At 32.4% G+C, this 19080-nt stretch overlaps 2 protein-coding genes across 5 annotated transcripts in view; one reads left to right on the top strand and one right to left on the bottom strand.

Moving 5' to 3' along the window:
* LOC149419629 (regucalcin-like) overlaps nt 1-19080 on the bottom strand; it is a 30506-nt gene that overhangs the window by 2908 nt on the left and 8518 nt on the right. The window contains exons 1-2 of one of the 4 annotated variants that reach the window (XM_089637192.1): nt 7639-7807; nt 2993-3149 (exon numbers count right to left, since the gene is read on the bottom strand). In XM_089637192.1, coding sequence (XP_089493318.1) covers nt 2993-3149 — 157 coding nt within the window. In that variant the 5' untranslated portion in view covers nt 7639-7807. Of the gene's footprint in view, nt 1-2992; nt 3150-4608; nt 4802-7638; nt 7808-15237; nt 15372-16032; nt 18531-19080 lie in introns of those variants that run through there. The other 3 variants (XM_089637193.1, XM_089637190.1, XM_089637191.1) reach the window with 3 other exon arrangements.
* The window catches only part of LOC149419628 (nuclear exosome regulator NRDE2), a 47850-nt gene continuing 40285 nt past the window's right edge, over nt 11516-19080 (top strand). Inside the window, exon 1 of the mRNA XM_089637196.1 lies at nt 11516-11631. Within this exon, the coding sequence (XP_089493322.1) occupies nt 11616-11631 (16 nt within the window). The 5' untranslated portion in view covers nt 11516-11615. The remainder of the gene's footprint in view (nt 11632-19080) is intronic.

The raw sequence follows: 19080 nt of genomic DNA, 5'->3' as shown, positions 1-19080 counted from the left end.
CATTACTAAGCTGATAAGAGCAATAAATGTCAATGTCTTATAGAACAGACATGCGGCGAGAGATAGCTGATAATACAATAACATAGCAACTTAATATGTCTACAATAATAACACACAATCCTGAGATCATGATATGAAAGTGAAAATTGTTTAGCTTATTGACAATATTATCATCAAAACAATTGATCAAATCTAAGTAGATCGTTGTCTTTATCGGTAAATTCTAGTGATTTTGATCAAAAAGAAAAAAAAAGTTGTGACTCACTTCCTTACAGAAATGGGTAAATATACAGAAAAGTGGGACACGGTTAATATGTACACATGAGAAACAAGTATTTCAGTAGACGAAATCGAAAATAATGCACTTTAACAGCTATTTCATTAAAAAAAACATGTATCAAAGACAATAAACCAACCATTCTGCTATTTTTCAAAAATAGAAATATAATAAACAATACTAGGTATGTGATATCATTTCAAATAGTGTAAGCAAACAAATATAATAAGGCTTTTCCATCTCTACAAAAAAACCCTGTCAGATATAAGACTAGTAGTTCTGTAAACAGTAGACCTCGCATGCGAAAACAATGTTTCTAATTTTCTCTTCTCTATCTCTAATAGTATAAAATAAAGTCACTTTTCGCGTCTGTCTGTCTGTTTGTGCTTAGTTCTTCTAAACTACGCAACAGATTTTGTGAGGGTTTTCACTATCATTTAGAAAATTTGTTCCGGAAGGTTTATATAGTTTGTGTCTTTAGGAAGCATGTTTACGAGAGATGGGAAGGCTGACAGAGATATTGAAAGAAGAGTAAATGCAGGTAACTCCATTAATAGAGGACTGAATGCAGTTGGCGCTAACAAAAAAATGTCCAAAGAAGCGAAGTTAGCAGTCCACAATGGAGTGCTGGTACCTACCCTGATGTATGGAAGTGAGGCATGAAACTGGCAAAGAAAGGATGAAAGTAGATTGAATGCTGTTGAAATGAGGTCCCTGAGGCGTATGTGTGGTAAAACAATGTATGATCGTATGAGGAATGTGGAGATCCGCAAAGAGTGTAAGGCTGATGTAAGCGTAATGAGTAAGATCAAGAAAGGAACGCTTAGATGGTTTGGGCATGTAGAACGAATGAGCGAAGAAAGGAGTGTAAGGAAAATATACGATGCAAATGTGAATGGTAGCAGAAGTCTGGGACGCCCGAGGAAGACAGGAAGAAATAACACGACTAAGGGGGAACGGCGTGATGGTTAGTTAGTTAGGTTTATATATATAATACATGCATCTTATATTTAAAGAAACTATACCAAAGTCGATGTTTTGTAATCAAGTCGTAAAAATATTTTTTCCCAGGCTTGCATTGCTAACGCCACCTAAACCTTATGAGATACATCAAAATAATCTACTACAGAATTGTATATCTTAAAAAGGCCTACAGAAAAGTCCGTGATGGTATATGTCTATCTCCTAAGGAAAACCCACAGTAATCATTTTAGTAATAATGGGTTTTTCGCTAAACTATTTCGACCAATATAATATTGATTCTTATCCAATTAAATATCTTAGTTACTTAGGCATTCAACGTAGATCAAAATTGCTGTTCACAGCAAGTCATTTAAATGAATATCTTAGAAGATATCATAGATTTAAAATTACGCGCAACAAGATTCTTTGAATGATTTATTTCAATCCTTATCCAATTACTCATTTTAGTTACATTTCGCTTTAAGGCGATGCCATACGTAGTAATGTAAAATCATGTGTTTTTGGTTTGAAAATTTGGTCACCTAGAAATGTTTCAGATGCTTTAATTAAATACTGCGAGTAGAATACATCTTGGCCTTTGAAATAATCAAGTATTTTTTAGATAAGTCTTTTTATAAGCCCAGAAAAAAATAGTTTAAAGGCCTATGAAAACTGCTTTAAAGTTCAAAATCTCCTACTTACGAACACATTTTCGGTTATGATTTTATTGTATAATGTGGCAAAATAAGTTATTTATAAAATGATCGAAAAAAAATTAAATATTTATGCCTGAACATCCACAAAATAAAATAAAAGGCACTTTTTGGCCATGTTTTTTTCTTGCATAAATCAAAACAGGCGAATGGTGTTAAGCGGGAATTTAAACCTTATCGCCATTTACGTAAGGGTTGTTATTGATAGCGGCTCAATTTAAAATATTACACGACGTAGTGCATCGCCTTAAATGTAGATAAAAATTGTTTGAATAATATCTTAGAAGATATCTCAATTTGAAAAAATCACTCTTAACAAAATGGTCAAATGCAGGTGCCTCTACGAAGGTGTACAATCTGTCACTGTGCAAAACCATAAAATTGACAACCGGTGGGTCGTTCCCTCTAACTCACTAATTCACTGTTCGATGCTCACATCAACATTGAGTTGTGCAGTTCAGTAAAATCAATCCAATACATTACTAAAAATATAAATAAAGGTACTGATCAAGCTACTTTCAACAAACAATCACCAAATGGAAGATTTTATCATTCAATGTGCAATGTGCATGACATGCAGAGAAATATTATCCTTCTGACTCTCCAGAAATTCAATTTCCAGTCAGAAAACTTGGGCGAATTTAATGCAGTCGGAACTTACTGTTGAAGAGTTTTTACTGTTCATATTTCATCCTTTGTATTTTAAGATAACAATGGAATTCCAACATGAAGTAATATTTTCAAAAGTATAAATTTTGATGGGACTTTTAATTACAACTTTTCATTGACAATAATCCTTTCTTCAAACATTTTCAGGCAGGTAGGTACCATAATATTGAAAAATGTGATTAAGAAAATCCAAATAAACATATATTAATAATTTCAAATTTAAAAAAATATATCTTTACTGAACCGTTAAAACGGCTACCACCTTGAACTGGAAACGGAACGTACAAACATATTTGCGTACAGATGAAATACGAAACAGTCGAGTTAAAACAGGGCTTCGCTACGCTCAGCCAATAAATAATTTACTTACATAGTTTAGCTTTGGTTTCTACGCCCGTGGATGGGACGTATTTATGGATGGAGTGACCGAAGATACTGCAGTAGAATAAGCACTGCTGATCGGCGTCCCAGTGCGGACCTTCTCCCAGCAGGACTGGTTTGGTGACTTGTTCTACCTTGATGCCCATCTGAGGAGAATAATCCAACAACAGTGTAATAATTATATTATTGTTATAAAAATATTATTGTAAAAAATGTGCTCTCTAGATACGATGCAAGAGACAGCTTAGATTGTAAGCGATTGAAACCTTTGTCACTGATCTAGGAAAATGAAGATAAATAGCTTGTATAATAACAGTCATCAGGTATATAGTGTAGACGCCTACAAATGATTCCATCATCTCAATGTGTTTTTTGCATTGTGTGTATGTGCATAAATAAAATGTCAAAAACGCACTGTCCGGGGGTAAAGTGCGGCAAGTACGCTAACTTCGGAAGGTGATTCTACATGACAATAGAAGTAAAAAAGATAAATAAAAATTTATCAAAATTCCGTTATTTATTTCAATAAAAGATTTTTTTTTCTACACGAACAATTCAACATTTTTACCTGAAAATTACCATAAAACGTTGGAATTTTCAATTTTTTTTTTGCCTTTTTTATGTGTACTCATGGGCGCCTGCAGAAAATTTTCTAGGGGGGGGCAAAATATATGTAGAAATGTTTTAATTTACTGTAGCGTATTTGTATGGTGAACGAACGGACAGGACACTGTAGTAATGAAGTGAATAATGTAGCAACAAATTTTTTATTCACACAATATATGTATACGACAAAATATATTCATATTCAATCAATCCAGGGGGACAAAATGCCCCCCTTGCCCGCCCCTGCGGGCGCCCATGTGTGTACTATCATGTAGAATCATCTCCTTAGCTCCTTAGACCATCTCGTTAGCCCCCGGACACCTTGTGTAGCTAAAGACGGTGTCATTTTTAGCCATGTACCTACATAAGTTCCGATTGAGTTATTCCGAGCCCTGAAAGCATCTAAAGAATAAAGATTGCCCTGATGACAGACAACCTCCAACTGGAGAGGGCAACATAATGAAGAATCAAGGATAACCTATAACCTTGTAAAAGATAACAGAAAAGTATTGGCACAGCAGCCAACAATGATATGGCTGTTAAAGATCAGAGATGCAAGCAACACAAATAATAATTAAAAACTTGTATATTATGGTAAAATTGAAACAATATTACATCTGATTTAGATATTTTATAGTGTACTTAACGTTATGAGAAAAATGGATATATCAAACACAAATTTATTCTGTCTATCCTGGGTGTTAGTTAGCTCTGCGTGAAATCTGGTTCAATGATCTCAAATTTGCTTTGAATTTAAAATCATGTAATCGTGCAAAAAATGCGAATTCCGGACAGTGGTGGCGATAAAAGGAGTGACCTCTTTTCGGCTTGCTGCAATTGACCCGGAATGGCAGGAATGGCTTGTCGTGGTAAGCCGTTTAAACTCAGACTTGCGGACCTCGAACGGTAAAGGGCAGACTAACAGGGATAGTCAAAGCTTTGTCACATTCCAGATATTAAATACGAATTTCAATGCTTTTATTAGATTCAGGTTCTCACCTTTCTACACTAGGCAATAACTTCCACAAACATTTATTAACACATGGGTTTAAATTAGGTTCAGGTCACTCAGTTCAAGGCAAATATAAAATCAGGGTTTCTTTAGTTTAAGTCCCTTTGTTGTTACGCCCTAAATCAATATTGGGACTTTAGTAAGAACTAATTTCGCCCTTTGGAACTGTACCGTCATACCTCGTGATTTGTCACAGGTCTGCGCTAGTTTTGCTATAATAGCCAATAAGATATCAATGGGTAAAACCACTGATATCCATCTATTGATAAAAAACATTTAACAGGAAGTTTGTCGAAATTTCACTTTGATATGAAAGATTAACACAAATCTACATTATGTGTAACTGAAATTGAAAAAAGGTGATAAGTAAATACCTGAAAAAACCTTTGATAAGTAAAAACCCGAAGGAATGCCTGTGGTTTTATCCACAATCAAACATGCATAAGGTAAATAGAATACAATACATTATGTACATACACAGTAAATAAAACTTTATCACTTTCTTAGGTGTTAGGAAATTGCTAGTTCATAAATTTTGATCAAATTTTTTTATGATGACTGTAAAGTTATTTTTATTTGTTCCATCAAACATAAAAATTAGCAGCATTATTCACAAGATTCTAATGAAACAAAGTAAATAAATACAGCTAATCATTTTAAAGGGGTCACATTCGAATATATTTGAGCACACTGATTGAAGTCCCTTTTACATTGCAAATGCCCAAAGGATACTGGGTGCGTAACGATGTTTATCAATTATTACATTTATAAAGAAATATTTTCACAAAGCATCAGTTTTTTACGACCTTCGTGGTTGAGAGTTAAAGCTCTCGATTAGAAAGCCGATGGTCGCAGGTTCAAATCTTGGCGAGCGCAGGTAAATTTTATTTGATTATTTTGTGTTATTTTACAATTTACTAATTTATAATAATATATAGTATACTTGCGGCATGTTCCAGAGTGGAAGATTCTCTCAGTATCGCCCTGGTGTAAGACCACCATTTAGAATTGAAAAATTGCTTGAAATGGCTTTAGTCGTGTTTGGTGACCCGAGCTGAATAGGCAGGTACTCCCACACCTTCCTCTTCCCCTCCCCACAACTTTCAGCCTCACAACATACCCCAATTGTGGATGCCATAGTCTAACTGGCTCCAGATGGTTGGGAACAGTAGTTAGGACTCTTATGCGGTATTCATATAAAAAAAAGTAGGTGAATGTAAAAATAGAAATAATGAATTTTTACTAATTATTTTTATAAGAAATACAAAATAGTGAGGTGACAATAAAATTTTTAATACATTCGTCTAATAAACTGTGTGTGTGTTTTTTTCTTTTTTCGTTATCAGTAATTTTAGTTAGAAAAAACGTAAGGTAAGCCATTTTTAAAAATTTTTTATGTTTGCATTCAAAATTTTAATATTTAAAAAATAATGTGTTAATAATTAAATTAGAAAGCGTATTTTATCACCTTTCAAAAACAGTTTTTAGTTTTCCGATGCATTTAAAAATATTCCAGTTATTTAGATTTTATTGCAGACCGGAAATACTCTGACCGTCTGACAGAATATACCAGAGGAATTGAGTTAAATATATTTACATTTTATGATCTCCACATTAAGGGGACGACAGATTGCGCTATAAGTGTTTTTTATAACTCCATATTGCCCGCCATACATACAGACCTATCAATACTATACAGACCTCACACCTAAAAATATGGTTTTCGGTTTTTATTATGGGTCAAGTGATGGTGTTGTGACGATATGCGCTGCAATATGTATAATGCACAGAATCGTATACTCTATTAAGGCGAAGCTTAATGCCAAATCACTATTTTGATTAATCTTTATAACGAATTGGTGTACATTATGAATACCAAAAAATATGCTTTAGATAAATTAAAAGTTTTCCTATCGCTTCGCTTGACTAGAGTACAAATAAAAAAATAAATTACTCAATCAAAAATATAAATGCAAACTACTAAAAACAATATTTTTTCACTAGAAATGTATGAATGCATAAAGGAAACAACTTTAAAAAAATACAGTGTTATAGCTAAGATTATTTGTTTCTTGACAGTTTCACTTGATTAACTTTTTTGCTTTCTTAAAAATTATTTACAAAATAAATAAAAACCAGTTTTTTGCTGGAAATCAAACGTTTCTAGACTCCTTTTGTCAAGCAATTTTAATGCCTATTACCTACGATATAAGGTACACCAAGAATATACACATTTTTGGCTTGTAGCTTCCTCTTAATAATCCATTGGGTTGTATGCACCCGCTGCTTTGACAGTTTGCTTTGAGCTTGAATACTGAAGTTGAATTCTTATTGAATATTATTAACCTGCGATTTAAATAAATAACAATGAATACGCAAAATAAGATGGATACTTCGCTAACGTGTTTTTACGCTGTACATGATAATATTGAATTGTGTGGTTGTATAATTGAATCATTAATGCGGAAAAGTTTTGTGTCTCGGCCATTTGCGGAAAAAAAACTTATTGTGTATACTGGAAATATTGAGTTATGGAGCTTAATAAATTTATGGAGATAATTTTAGACGGTACCTAATTGCATCTTGTTCGTGGACTAGCGTCTAGATGTGCATATTTGATATCAAGTACGTAGTAAGTACGAGTATAAACATTTGATGTCCAGCATCCCTTCTACAAAAGGTCACCGACCGCCACTGGTGTACATTTAAGCAATATCCCTGTACTTTATATTTTATATGTAAAATAAAAAATAAAAAAATTGTATTTGCATCCAAACATCAAGCGTTAAAAATGTAAATATGACAATTCAATTTTTTTTTTGATACACCACTTAACTGCACAAGCAAGGGAATCTTTAAAATGATTTACCTGTACATACATAATAAATGTGTTATGATTTACGATAAAGTAATTTAAGTATTATTTTTTGCATTTGAACAGCAAGCGAATACATATTTATTTGAAATTGAAAATTAATTGAATTCTGTTGAACACCAAACAATAACAATTTACTCACGTTTGTAATTGGAGATCTCGATACAGACAATGATAGATAACTTAAAAACCTGACTCTTATAAGTCCAAACTGAGTATCTCAGAGATATAGTGTATGAACACTCAGCTATAAAAGAGATAAACAATGCTTAAGTGATGGATTAAACTGCCAGTAAAGTACTCCTCTCAATTGCCACTAATAATTGTATGTTCATGTCAGAGCAAAGTGCTTTTATTTATATTTCATCTGTTGATAAGCTGGAAGGGAGTTTTGCTTTATCTGAGAGTGCTCTCATTACCAAATGATAATATTCTACAGGAAAATGGAAACACATATCATATTATGAAATTGAACCGATAAACATTAATAATTACAATTACATATTATGATAATAAATGATTGTTTAAAAATGTCACTGGAGTGTTTTGCTTTTTATTATATAACTCTTGAAAAATCACAGGGTATTATAATCTTAGGATTTGTGAATAATTAAGAACACAGCTGTAGGCAGACTGATGGAACCTAAGAGCTAGCCCAATACTAAGTTTGGTGATCGCGCTTTCGGAGTAGCTGGGCCGAAGGCTTGGAATAAACTCCCTCCAGAACTAAGATCCATAACAAGTCAAACAGAATTCAGGTCTAAACTAAAAACTTACCTTTTTAAGCTGTCATACCCTTAAATTAAAGATACCATTCCTGAGAGAAAGTCCAATTATCTCCAATTTTCCAATTATGTATGTCCTAAATCATGTATCTAAATTTCGCTAATAAACAATTAGATAATGTTAATTAAGTGTTAATCTCAAGTGACCTACCAGGTAAGTATTGTACTGTATATAATCTCCATATATAGTTAGTAATAGCATAGATCATTGTAGAAATGTATTATATTTTTGTACAGCACCCTTGAGGTGATTTTGCACAAAAACGGCGCTGATCAAGAAAAAAAAAAAATACTTATTATGGTAGGTACTTATTTAGAGAAACATCTCTTTACATGCACAGAATAGGCTTTTAGGTTCTTAGTTTGGGTTAGTTAGGTAATTTATGTATTGATTGAAACAAAACTTTCGCAAGTGTCACTCCATACAAAAAAGTACGAAATGGCGGCAGAGGGATCAATTTATGAGGTAAATTTTGAACTTTGATTGCATAAAAATAAAATGCATCTTTCCCGACGTAAATCGTTGTTTCTTTTAGTAATTAAGTTGACGTCACCAACTTTTGGCAGTAACCCCACAATATGTTTTTGTAAGTTACCAACTTTTGGCAGTAATCCCACAATATGGTTTTGTAAGTTACCAACTTTTGGAAGTAACCCCACAATATGGTTTTGTAAGTTACCAACTTTTGGCAGTAACCCCACAATATGTTTTTGTAAGTTACCAACTTTTAGCAGTAACCCCACAATATGTTTTTGTAAGTTACCAACTTTTGGCAGTAACCCCACAATATTTTTTTTTAAGTTACCAACTTTTGGCAGTAATCCCACAATATGTTTTTGTAAGTTACCAACTTTTGGCAGTAACCCAACATTATATTTTTGTAAGTTACCAACTTTTGGCAGTAACCCCACGATATGTTTTTGTAAGATACCAACTTTTGGCAGTAACCCCACGATATACTTTTGTAAGTCACCAGTTTTGGCAGTAACCCCACAATATATTTTTGTAATTCACCAACTTTTGGCAGTAACCCCAGAATATATTTTTTCACGATCTTGGCTCTCTTTATGGCAAAAAAACCTTAATAATGTGATTAATTAAGACTAATTTTGTGTTTGACCAAAGCACCCTGTGCTTGAAAATATATCGTCGGTGTCTAATATCGTCTAATATCATAAGTCCTAATCGTTCTCTTGCTTGTTTATATATTGGGAACGGTTCATTCGCAGTATTGATTTTAACCGAGTACAAGTAGTCTATTGGTCAATTTCAAAGTTTAAAAGCACCAATCAATGCGGCTTGCACTGATTAACCGAAAGCGCCAATATAACATATTTTGAAATTATTGGCTCATACGATACTGAAATTTCAAAGACGATATCCAAGAATTGAACCCTAGCTGACAGCTTAACAACAGATAAACTGATTTAAAATTTTTTGCTTTGTTGCTACGCTGAAATAGTTTTCATGTTTTTGATAATGAAACCATAAGTGCACCTATCCAGTTACTAGCATGTTTTTTAAACAACTATTCTGTATTGTGATTCTGATAAGCTAATTCTGTGAAAATAATGTATTATTGATTGTAATAAATATGTAAAATCAGCAAAAGCACAAAAGTGTTCTCTTTTTAAAAAATTTAATGCTAATCAGATTTATTAATGTTATTATTAAGTTCTGCAAGTATTTTAGTTTTTTTATTTATTATTGTTACAGCTGTTTCAAGGGCATGAATTTGATCAACATGTTTCGAATTCGATCACCATGTTTTGAATTTGATCACCATGTTTTGAATGTGATCACCATGTTTTGAAATTGATCACCATGTTTTGAGTTTTATCACCATGTTTTGAATTCGATCACCATGTTTTGAATTTGATCACTATGTTGTGAATTTTATCACCATGTTATGAATTTGATCACCATGTTTTGAATGTGATCACCATGCTTTGAAATTGATCACCATGTTTTGAGTTTGATTACCATGTTTTGAGTTTTATCACCATGTTTTGAATTCGATCACCATGCTTTGAATTTGATCACTATGTTGTGAATTTGATCACCATGTTATGAATTTGATCACCATTTTGTGAATTTGATCACCATGTTTTGAGTTTGATTACCATGTTTTGAGTTTGATCACCATGTTGTGAATTTGATCACCATGTTTTGAGTTTGATTACCATGTTTTGAATTTGATCACCATGTTTTGAGTTTGATTACCATGTTTTGAATTCGATCACCATGTTTTGAATTTGATCACTATGTTGTGAATTTGATCACCGTGTTATGAATTTGATCACCATGTTTTGAGTTTGATTACCATGTTTTGAGTTTGATCACCATGTTGTGAATTTGATCACCATGTTTTGAGTTTGATCACCATGTTTTGAATTTGATCACCATGTTTTGAGTTTGATTACCATGTTTTGAATTTGATCACCATGTTTTGAATGTGATCACCATGTTTTGAAATTGATCACCATGTTTTGAGTTTGATTACCATGTTTTGAGTTTTATCACCATGTTTTGAATTCGATCACCATGTTTTGAATTTGATCACTATGTTGTGAATTTGATCACGATGTTATGAATTTGATCACCATGTTTTGAATGTGATCACCATGTTTTGAAATTGATCACCATGTTTTGAGTTTGATTACCATGTTTTGAGTTTTATCACCATGTTTTGAATTCGATCACCATGTTTTGAATTTGATCACCATGTTGTGAATTTGATCACCATGTTTTGAGTTTGATTACCATATTTGAATTTGATCACCATGTTTTGAGTTTGATTACCATGTTTTGAGTTTGATTACCATGTTTTGAATTTGATCACCATGTTTTGAAATGTTTGACTCCCAAAACACATACATTAAAAAAAACCATTATTTCGATACTTTAAACATGTGCAATAAAAAGGATATAAAATTTTCCGTCACAAATTATATAAAAAAGTTATTTAGTGTCACTTTTAGCCACACAAAGTTCCTCAAATGGTAAAATAAAAAATGTATCTTCACTACAAAATGTCATAGACCGTCTGCTCAGTCATTAACAAAAGAAAACGGCTTTGTTGTATTCGTGGTAAAATTACCGTTTTCCGCTTTCTTCTTAATACGCAGTTACAATTATTTAAATATAACACTTCGTTTCAACTTAATTACTACAAGAGACAACTATTTACTTTGAGGGAAATGGAAAAAAAATGCATCAAATTTCCAATTGATCAAAGTTCAAAATTTCCCATGTTTACTTGTCAGAATACGGTATTCATTATTACAGGCACAACACATTTATTGATTATTATCCACTGTCATAACTATAAAAATGCTTAAGTTTGAAGGTTAGTAAATACGCATAAATTATTAAAATAACCCAAACTAACAACCAAAAACCTATTTTTTGCAATACTTGTGTCCATTAGATATTTAAGTTGAAATCGTGTGTTGTTTTTTTTTGGACAAGCATGCAGCGGAATTCAACAACTTTACCAATATAAAAATACTTACATCACGTCTACATGATTTACAAGGGCATTTTACTAATGAACAAGTCAGAGCCATAATTCGTAGATAAATAAATAATACTCGTAACAATGTAACGTATAATGTGAAATAAATATATTGTATTTCAGCAGATTAAATTTAATAACAAAAGAACTGTGTAAATTTGAATGCTTGTAAATTAAAAGAGCAAGGAGTTTATGCGCATGAAAATAAGTGATTAGTAAAAAGGTTTTTTAAAATTATTATTATTGAACAGAATTGACACTGACAGATTTTTCAGAAAATCTTATTTGAATTATGAATACATAATATTTTAAAAATTACGAACTGGCCTTACCTCGAAAGAAATACAGGAGGTTTTGTATCACTGCAAACTCTTATGTTTATGGCTAGAGAGCGCACATATAAATCAAAACATAATGAATAATACATAATAGTTTATTTACCGTCTGAACACTCAAAGCGGATATTGCTTGAAGTATGAGCCACATTTTAGAAAGTTTATGCTTAAGCTGTCACCCCATTATTTAAGTTAAAAATATTTCATAATGTACAAATAATTGACTTGTGAAACATTTCTGTCTTTCATAATATTATACACAGAGGCGTATTTAGCACTAGAAAGACCGTAGTTGTCACGTAGCCCGCTGCCCGATGTAATTTTTATTTTATTTTATTTTTTTAATATTTGTGTTTTTTACAATAAATATACAAGGTTTAAAAGTCATACTGTTTTAATTTATACTACACTTCCATTAAAAGCATTTGCTTGTGGATGGAAGAGGAGTGTACATTTGCGAAAAAATAATATAACTAGGTTACAAAGTAAAAAAAATTACAAAATTAAAATCCATACAAATTATTGTATTTGGAAGGAAGAAAAAATATATATTATGGAGGATAAGTAGAGTATAGTAGGATAATTTGTGAGATTTTCAAGTGAAACTAGGGGAATCAGTTTTTTTTTAACGATTTTCCTAAAATATTTTTTTATATAGTTCAATATTTGTTTTTTATCATTAATGCTTTTAATTTCTTCTGGTAATTTATTAAAGAAATGTTTTCCTTGGTGGGTATAATAGTGCTGGGCAAAAGAAGTGTGTAGTTTAGGGCATGCAAATATATATTTAAGTCTGGTTCGATTTTCAGTTATGAATGAGTATTTATCTTTTTCTTTAATAATTTGAATAATTGAATTTTTCATAAATAAGTGTTTAAGGACGGGTTGTTTCGGAGAATTTGAACAATTCATCAAATTTCAATGTTCATTTTCAAGTTCTGTGAGAGGTTTTTTAAAGGTCTGTTTTAATTTCAGTTTTGTCAAACAACTAGCCTATAATGATATAATAACAGAACTTGAATAGGATTTTCACAGAACCCGGAAATGAACGTTGAAATTTGATGAATTGTTCAAATCTTCCGAAACAACCCGTCCTTAAATGTAGGAACTTTGAATTCTTCGAATACGCGTTCAGTGGGGGAGTCTGGAGGTTTTTTTAGTTTTATTTTTATTATGACTCTTTGAACAATTTCTATGGGGGTCAGGCTAGTTTTGTAACCTGCTCCCCAACTGATAATGGCATATTGTAGAACAGACTGTACTAATACATAATATATTGAGTATAGATTTTTCATTGATAAGAAATTTCTGATTCGTAAAAATATATAAATTAATTTCCTAATTTTCTTTATTTTATGGCAGATGTGATCTTTCCATTTTAGGTTTTTATCAATGATTATTCCTAGATATGTAATTTTATCAGCTGTTTTCAGAAATGAGCATGTTTGTCGACAGAGGTTAGCAATGTGATAATGTTTTGCTTAAAGTTTATCGTAATCATTTGATTATATACTTTTACATGATTCTTGACTTAACGACTATGGTGAAAAAAGAATACAAATAAATCTAAATGAAACATGAAACAGAACAAGACACAGAAAAATAAAACGATAACAGTCACAACTAGGAATTGAACCTAAGATCTCTTGCCTTACCGGGACAGGCGTCTTAAACCACTCGACCATTGAGACGTATTTATTAAGCGTCATATTTGTCGATATCACATTTCAAATTCAGAATTAACAATATCATCTTGCGACTCTTTGAAATCAGTAGGTAATTTTTTGGGATCATTTGTAGAGTGGCTTCGATGGATGCGTACTTACATAGCGCCTTGAGGTGATTTTTCACAAAAAAAGGGGCTATACAAATCAGCCAAATATTATTATTACAGTCTTTTGTAATTTGGCATAGCATGTGTAAGTAATTGTCTTTGCTACGTCATATTATACAATCTTTTCGTGGAAATAATTTTCTGTTATATTTAATTTTGTTTTATGACCCCTAGTTTGTGCAAGGCCCTATCCAGAGAAAAGGTTAATCCATCCCTGATAAAATATATACAATTATATATAAGAAGGTTAAAATTGACACAATGAGTAGTCATTAAATTTTCTTATGTCACGAAAGGGGAAAAACTAATAAATAAAACCAATGACAATACATCTAGACTTGGTATTGCCTTACGAAATTAAAGAGAAATGTGACAAGTAAGAAACACTTTTATGATTGGAGTAAATTCTCAATTCAAACCTTATTCATGAATGACAAAGATAGACATTCAAAGAATATATAACGAAATAAAAAATAGGACCGGGCAGCTTTTGCATTTAAAAGTTGCATCAAATACTATATTCTATATCACGGGTGTGACTAAGATGACAAGATAGGTTTGCTCGCTTATATAAGACGAACACGGAATGCTGTATGAGACGACCTACCACAAGCAGGTTGTCCTTATTATACTTATGTGATGCTACATTTGCTATCTCATTTTCTCAAGGCCGATTAGAGTACAAGCTTGAGCACTTGACAGATTTTGAGGTGTCACGTGATCAAGTCAGTGCCAGGCCATAATAGAGCAACGACAGTATGCGAATGGCTGCGAGTGTTGTTGATACTCGTTGTTACTGCTGATTTGAATGTTGCTTTACCGCAAGCATATAAATAAGCACAGTGATTAGATCAGTGAAGTTTACTAAGCGACAGCACTGACCGTGTAATTTGGCTGCGTCCAGGTCTGTTACTCTAGTCGACCTTGCATTTTCACTAATGACACATAAAATCTTCGGGTAGGAAACAATTGAAATAATTGTATTATTGATAATTATCGATAGTAATAAGCAATTTGCAAGTACTTACAAAATGAAATGTTATTCCTTGGTTTTAACTTTTTCATCACACACGCCATTTTGGCACTTTTTATGCAATTTACTTCGAGGTAGCACACAATCTTAGGTGACATATTAGTACTAAAACTACGAAATCCAAAGCACGACCATTGACGTTTCTTTTACTTGCCACTTTGAGAGCATTACAGAGCATCTCCATGTATTGTAACGTCATTGAATAAAACATTATTATTTAACTGTTAAATGGACAATGTATTTTATAAATATAAGGTTGAATGAAGTTCATACTTTTAAACTATAATAAATTCTCCAGTCGAACAACTGCTATAAGTCCACTGTTAAAATTTCGATTCCTTTCCCAAACAGGCAGAGGGATATTTTTTTTCTGGAAACAAAAAAAAATCAATTAAAAACTGAACCCCAATATTGTGAAAAAATTTTTATGTACTTAAATAAGAATCTGAAAAAAGATAACCATTTCAAAGATTATCAGTTGTTATTGTTTTGATTGCATACCTAGTTATATAACGATTTAAAAAAATGTTAATTTAAACAGCTTTTGGCGTTATCAAATAATTGTCAATCATCAATCAAAATAAAGAAGCCATCAAGATTATGATCAATGTATACATATTCCAGTAATGTACTGAAAATGAACTCAACTAAGTGTAAACATAACGTACACTGTAATCTACACATTCATAAATGGCATATATTTAATTATTTTACAAAAATACACTTTTTGTAAGTAATCTTTTAACGTTTAACTCCGTACGTACGCAAAATAAATATGAATTAATAGTCTTGTCTGCATAAAAACTCAATTCTTTCAAGAAATGAATACTGGATTGAGTCACAGATACAATATTGTATTTGTATGCCTTTCTTGAAAGAATTGAGTTTGTATACAGACAAAACTAATTATTCATATTTAATAATGTCTTAATATTAGCATAACTTGCAAAAAGTGTATTTTCATAAAACAAGAAAAAATAGATTGTAATGTACGTAACATTTAGCCAAGCTAAAATATTGTATCTTTGTACCTGTCACTTTTGATGGCTTCAAATCCCTGCAGATCAGGAACTGTAGTATAGTATTGAGCAATGAATTGACATGTTAGCTCATCTTTAGTATTGTTACATGACCATTTTATTAGTGTGACTCTCTGGTCGATGGAAACGCTGATAATAATATTGTCATTGAAAAGTTTCAGCCCTGTAATTTGACTGCAGTGATATTTATCGCACGTCCATTCACATAATTTATCAACTTCAAGTGCATTTTCATCTATCTTTATTTTCAGAATGTTTAAGTTCAAAGCGTTGTCATCTCCACCAGTAGCTAGAATTATTTGGTCATCATCCAATAAATTGATATCCACGCTATTTATACCGGCTTTATGAATCTTTAATTCTTTGAATGGTTTGATAATCTTTGATGTTTCTTCGCAACATTTAACACACTTGGTGAAATCCCAAAATGCCACGGTTCCATTAACCGCTAGTGTTAAAACTATGCAGTGATTCTTGATGTTGAAACATTTCACCTTTAAAATGCATCTATTGTGATGTTCTAAACTGGACCATAAAATAAATTCACATTTATTTTGATTGACATTAGTTTTGTAAACTCTTAGCAAGCCATCAGAACAACCAGCTAAAAGAATATTGCCAAATAATCCGTCCGGTACTTTATTATTCTCCAGAATAATGTAATCCAGACTCATGAATCTCGTCTCCGCGTCGACATCTTTAGGAAGTTTGGACCACCCGCCTTCCTTCTTCTTCCTTTCAAAGTCAGTTCCTTTTAGCATATAACTTCCGAGTTCTTGACATTCAATTTGATCATTGTTTTCAACTTTGCGTAGAATTATTTTGGACGCACAAATCTGGGCACGTCCCCCGGCACTATAGAGAATATATTCTCGGCTTCCCAAATCACATAGCTTGGCATTAATCGGTGATAAACACATACATCTTATACTAGATAAATGATTAGTCAGGTCAATTATATTTTCGTAAATAAGGTTATCTTTTTCAGTTTTGCAAGATGCTATCTGAACAGATGTGTCTTCCCCGGCAGATATTATATAAAACTTATCTCCTGTATTGTCTGAAGGCATTAAAATTTTAACATCGTTTATTTCTTTAGAGTGAAATCCTTGAACGATGCTTTTAAAAGCCATCTCCTGATATTTGCTTTGAACAACTTGAACTGTGGAGTTTTTGATGAAGACAAATCTGAAGATGTTCTGTGTTTTGTTTTCAAAGTCTTGCCAACTCCTCGTCAGGTCCCACGAGCGATGGCCACCGCCGCAATTCACACTGAGAACATTACTTTGTTCTTTGATGTCCCAAACAACGAGATTGGCCTGCTGAAAGCCGCAAATAATGTTTTTCTGTCTGTCAACAAAGTGCTCAACCCAAACAAATGGTAATTTTATTTGGTGCAAATATTGTAGTTTAGGTGAATCATTACTTTCTACTAAAGCAAAACATTTTATTGATCCATCTCTTTCTGTTGTCATAATCTTACCATTGAGAAATTCTATGGAGTTGATTCCCATTCTCCCGTGAATTTTAGACAGAGTTTCAACGGGATTGAGGTTCCCCTTTTGGAAGAAATGAAAATTGCCACAACGGTCACCCGCTAATAAATACTTTTTGTGATTTGGTTCCAAAGCAGCCGCAGTCAGCCATCTTTCTTTACATATTGGCAAAGTAAATCTAGCAATATTAGCGCACGCCTCATTCTGAGAACCCCACAGAGTGACTTCACCATTAGCATCACAAACAACCAAGCATCTATCAACCACCCAGTGAACTGATAAAATTTTACCTTCTATGACTTTTTGACTTAAAAAATGTTTAAGATTCGGATCAAATTTACAATTCTCAGCGAAAATATCAATCTGACCGTCTATTCCAGCAAGCGCAATGAATTGTCTACAGAGTGAGACGGCCATACACAAATATGATTTAGCGTAAGATATTTCATGTTTGACGCTCCATTCTTCGATTTCAAAATCGTAATACATAACATAGCCTTGTTCTGTGATACAGACGATGTTACCACGAGCCGTCAGAACAACTTTCTTGGCAGATATTCTGTTATAGGGAAAGTTAAGAGAACTGGATTTAGGTGCGGGAGAATTGCAGAATCCTTCGTGTAAGATAACTCCAGAGTTACTTCCGCCAGTGACAATGACGTTTTGCTCATTGTTGTGATCCAAACACCACAAGCCTCCTCCTTGAATAACTTTCTTCTTATTTAACAAAGTTCCATTGAAATCCCATGCGCACATAAGAGCATCTTCGCCTATTGAAATGATAGTCTGATCGAGGATAATGCTGCGAATGACTCTGGCAGTGTGACCAAACAGGATTGCTTGCGACTCGATAGTAGAACTCTGCCAATATTCCAATGTCTCTGGTTGAATGCTTTCTTTTGAAACAATATTCCAAATTCGGACGGATCTATCGTCAGATGTAGTAATAATTATATTTTTATCTTTGCTGTAAGATATAGAAAATATTACACCCTGAAACAAAACAAGAAAAAATTAAGGAAATTAATTACATTACTCTCTCATTAATCTGCTACGAAGAAAGTAATGGGTTGAAGTGCAAATGCATTTCATAAAGTGTAACCCTTCCAGCTATTGCCTATAAAGTCAATTTGTTCACTTTTCTGAACAGCTCATATGATCTAATAGAAATCATTGCGTATCCCTTACTGTCACAGTTAGGAATATGATGAAAAGAGAAAAAAAGACGCTTTATATTAAAATCTAGAAGTTAACCACAGAAGAAATAAATTGTATACCTGTTTAAAACCAAAGGTTCCGACAGCAATTTGAGAAAAATTTAAGAAACTTTGGAATTTTTTATGAATTATTTTTACATGAGAAGTGAGATGGCAATAATGTATAATATAGTTGTGTAATAAATTTATTTTTTTTCGTTATCAGTAATTTTAGTTTAGCGTTTAGATGAAAAAACGAAAAGAGAGCCATTTTAAAACTTTCTTATGTTTAATTTCAAAAGTAATACGTTTATTTCCAATAGCAAAATTTGAAAGCATATTTCATC

Source organism: Hesperophylax consimilis, chromosome 11, assembly GCF_061612785.1.
Source record: "Hesperophylax consimilis isolate HC1 chromosome 11, BYU_Hcon_1.0, whole genome shotgun sequence".
Taxonomy (NCBI): domain Eukaryota; kingdom Metazoa; phylum Arthropoda; class Insecta; order Trichoptera; family Limnephilidae; genus Hesperophylax; species Hesperophylax consimilis.
Note: the sequence above shows the minus strand (reverse complement) of the source record. Positions and strands in the feature narration are given on the sequence as shown.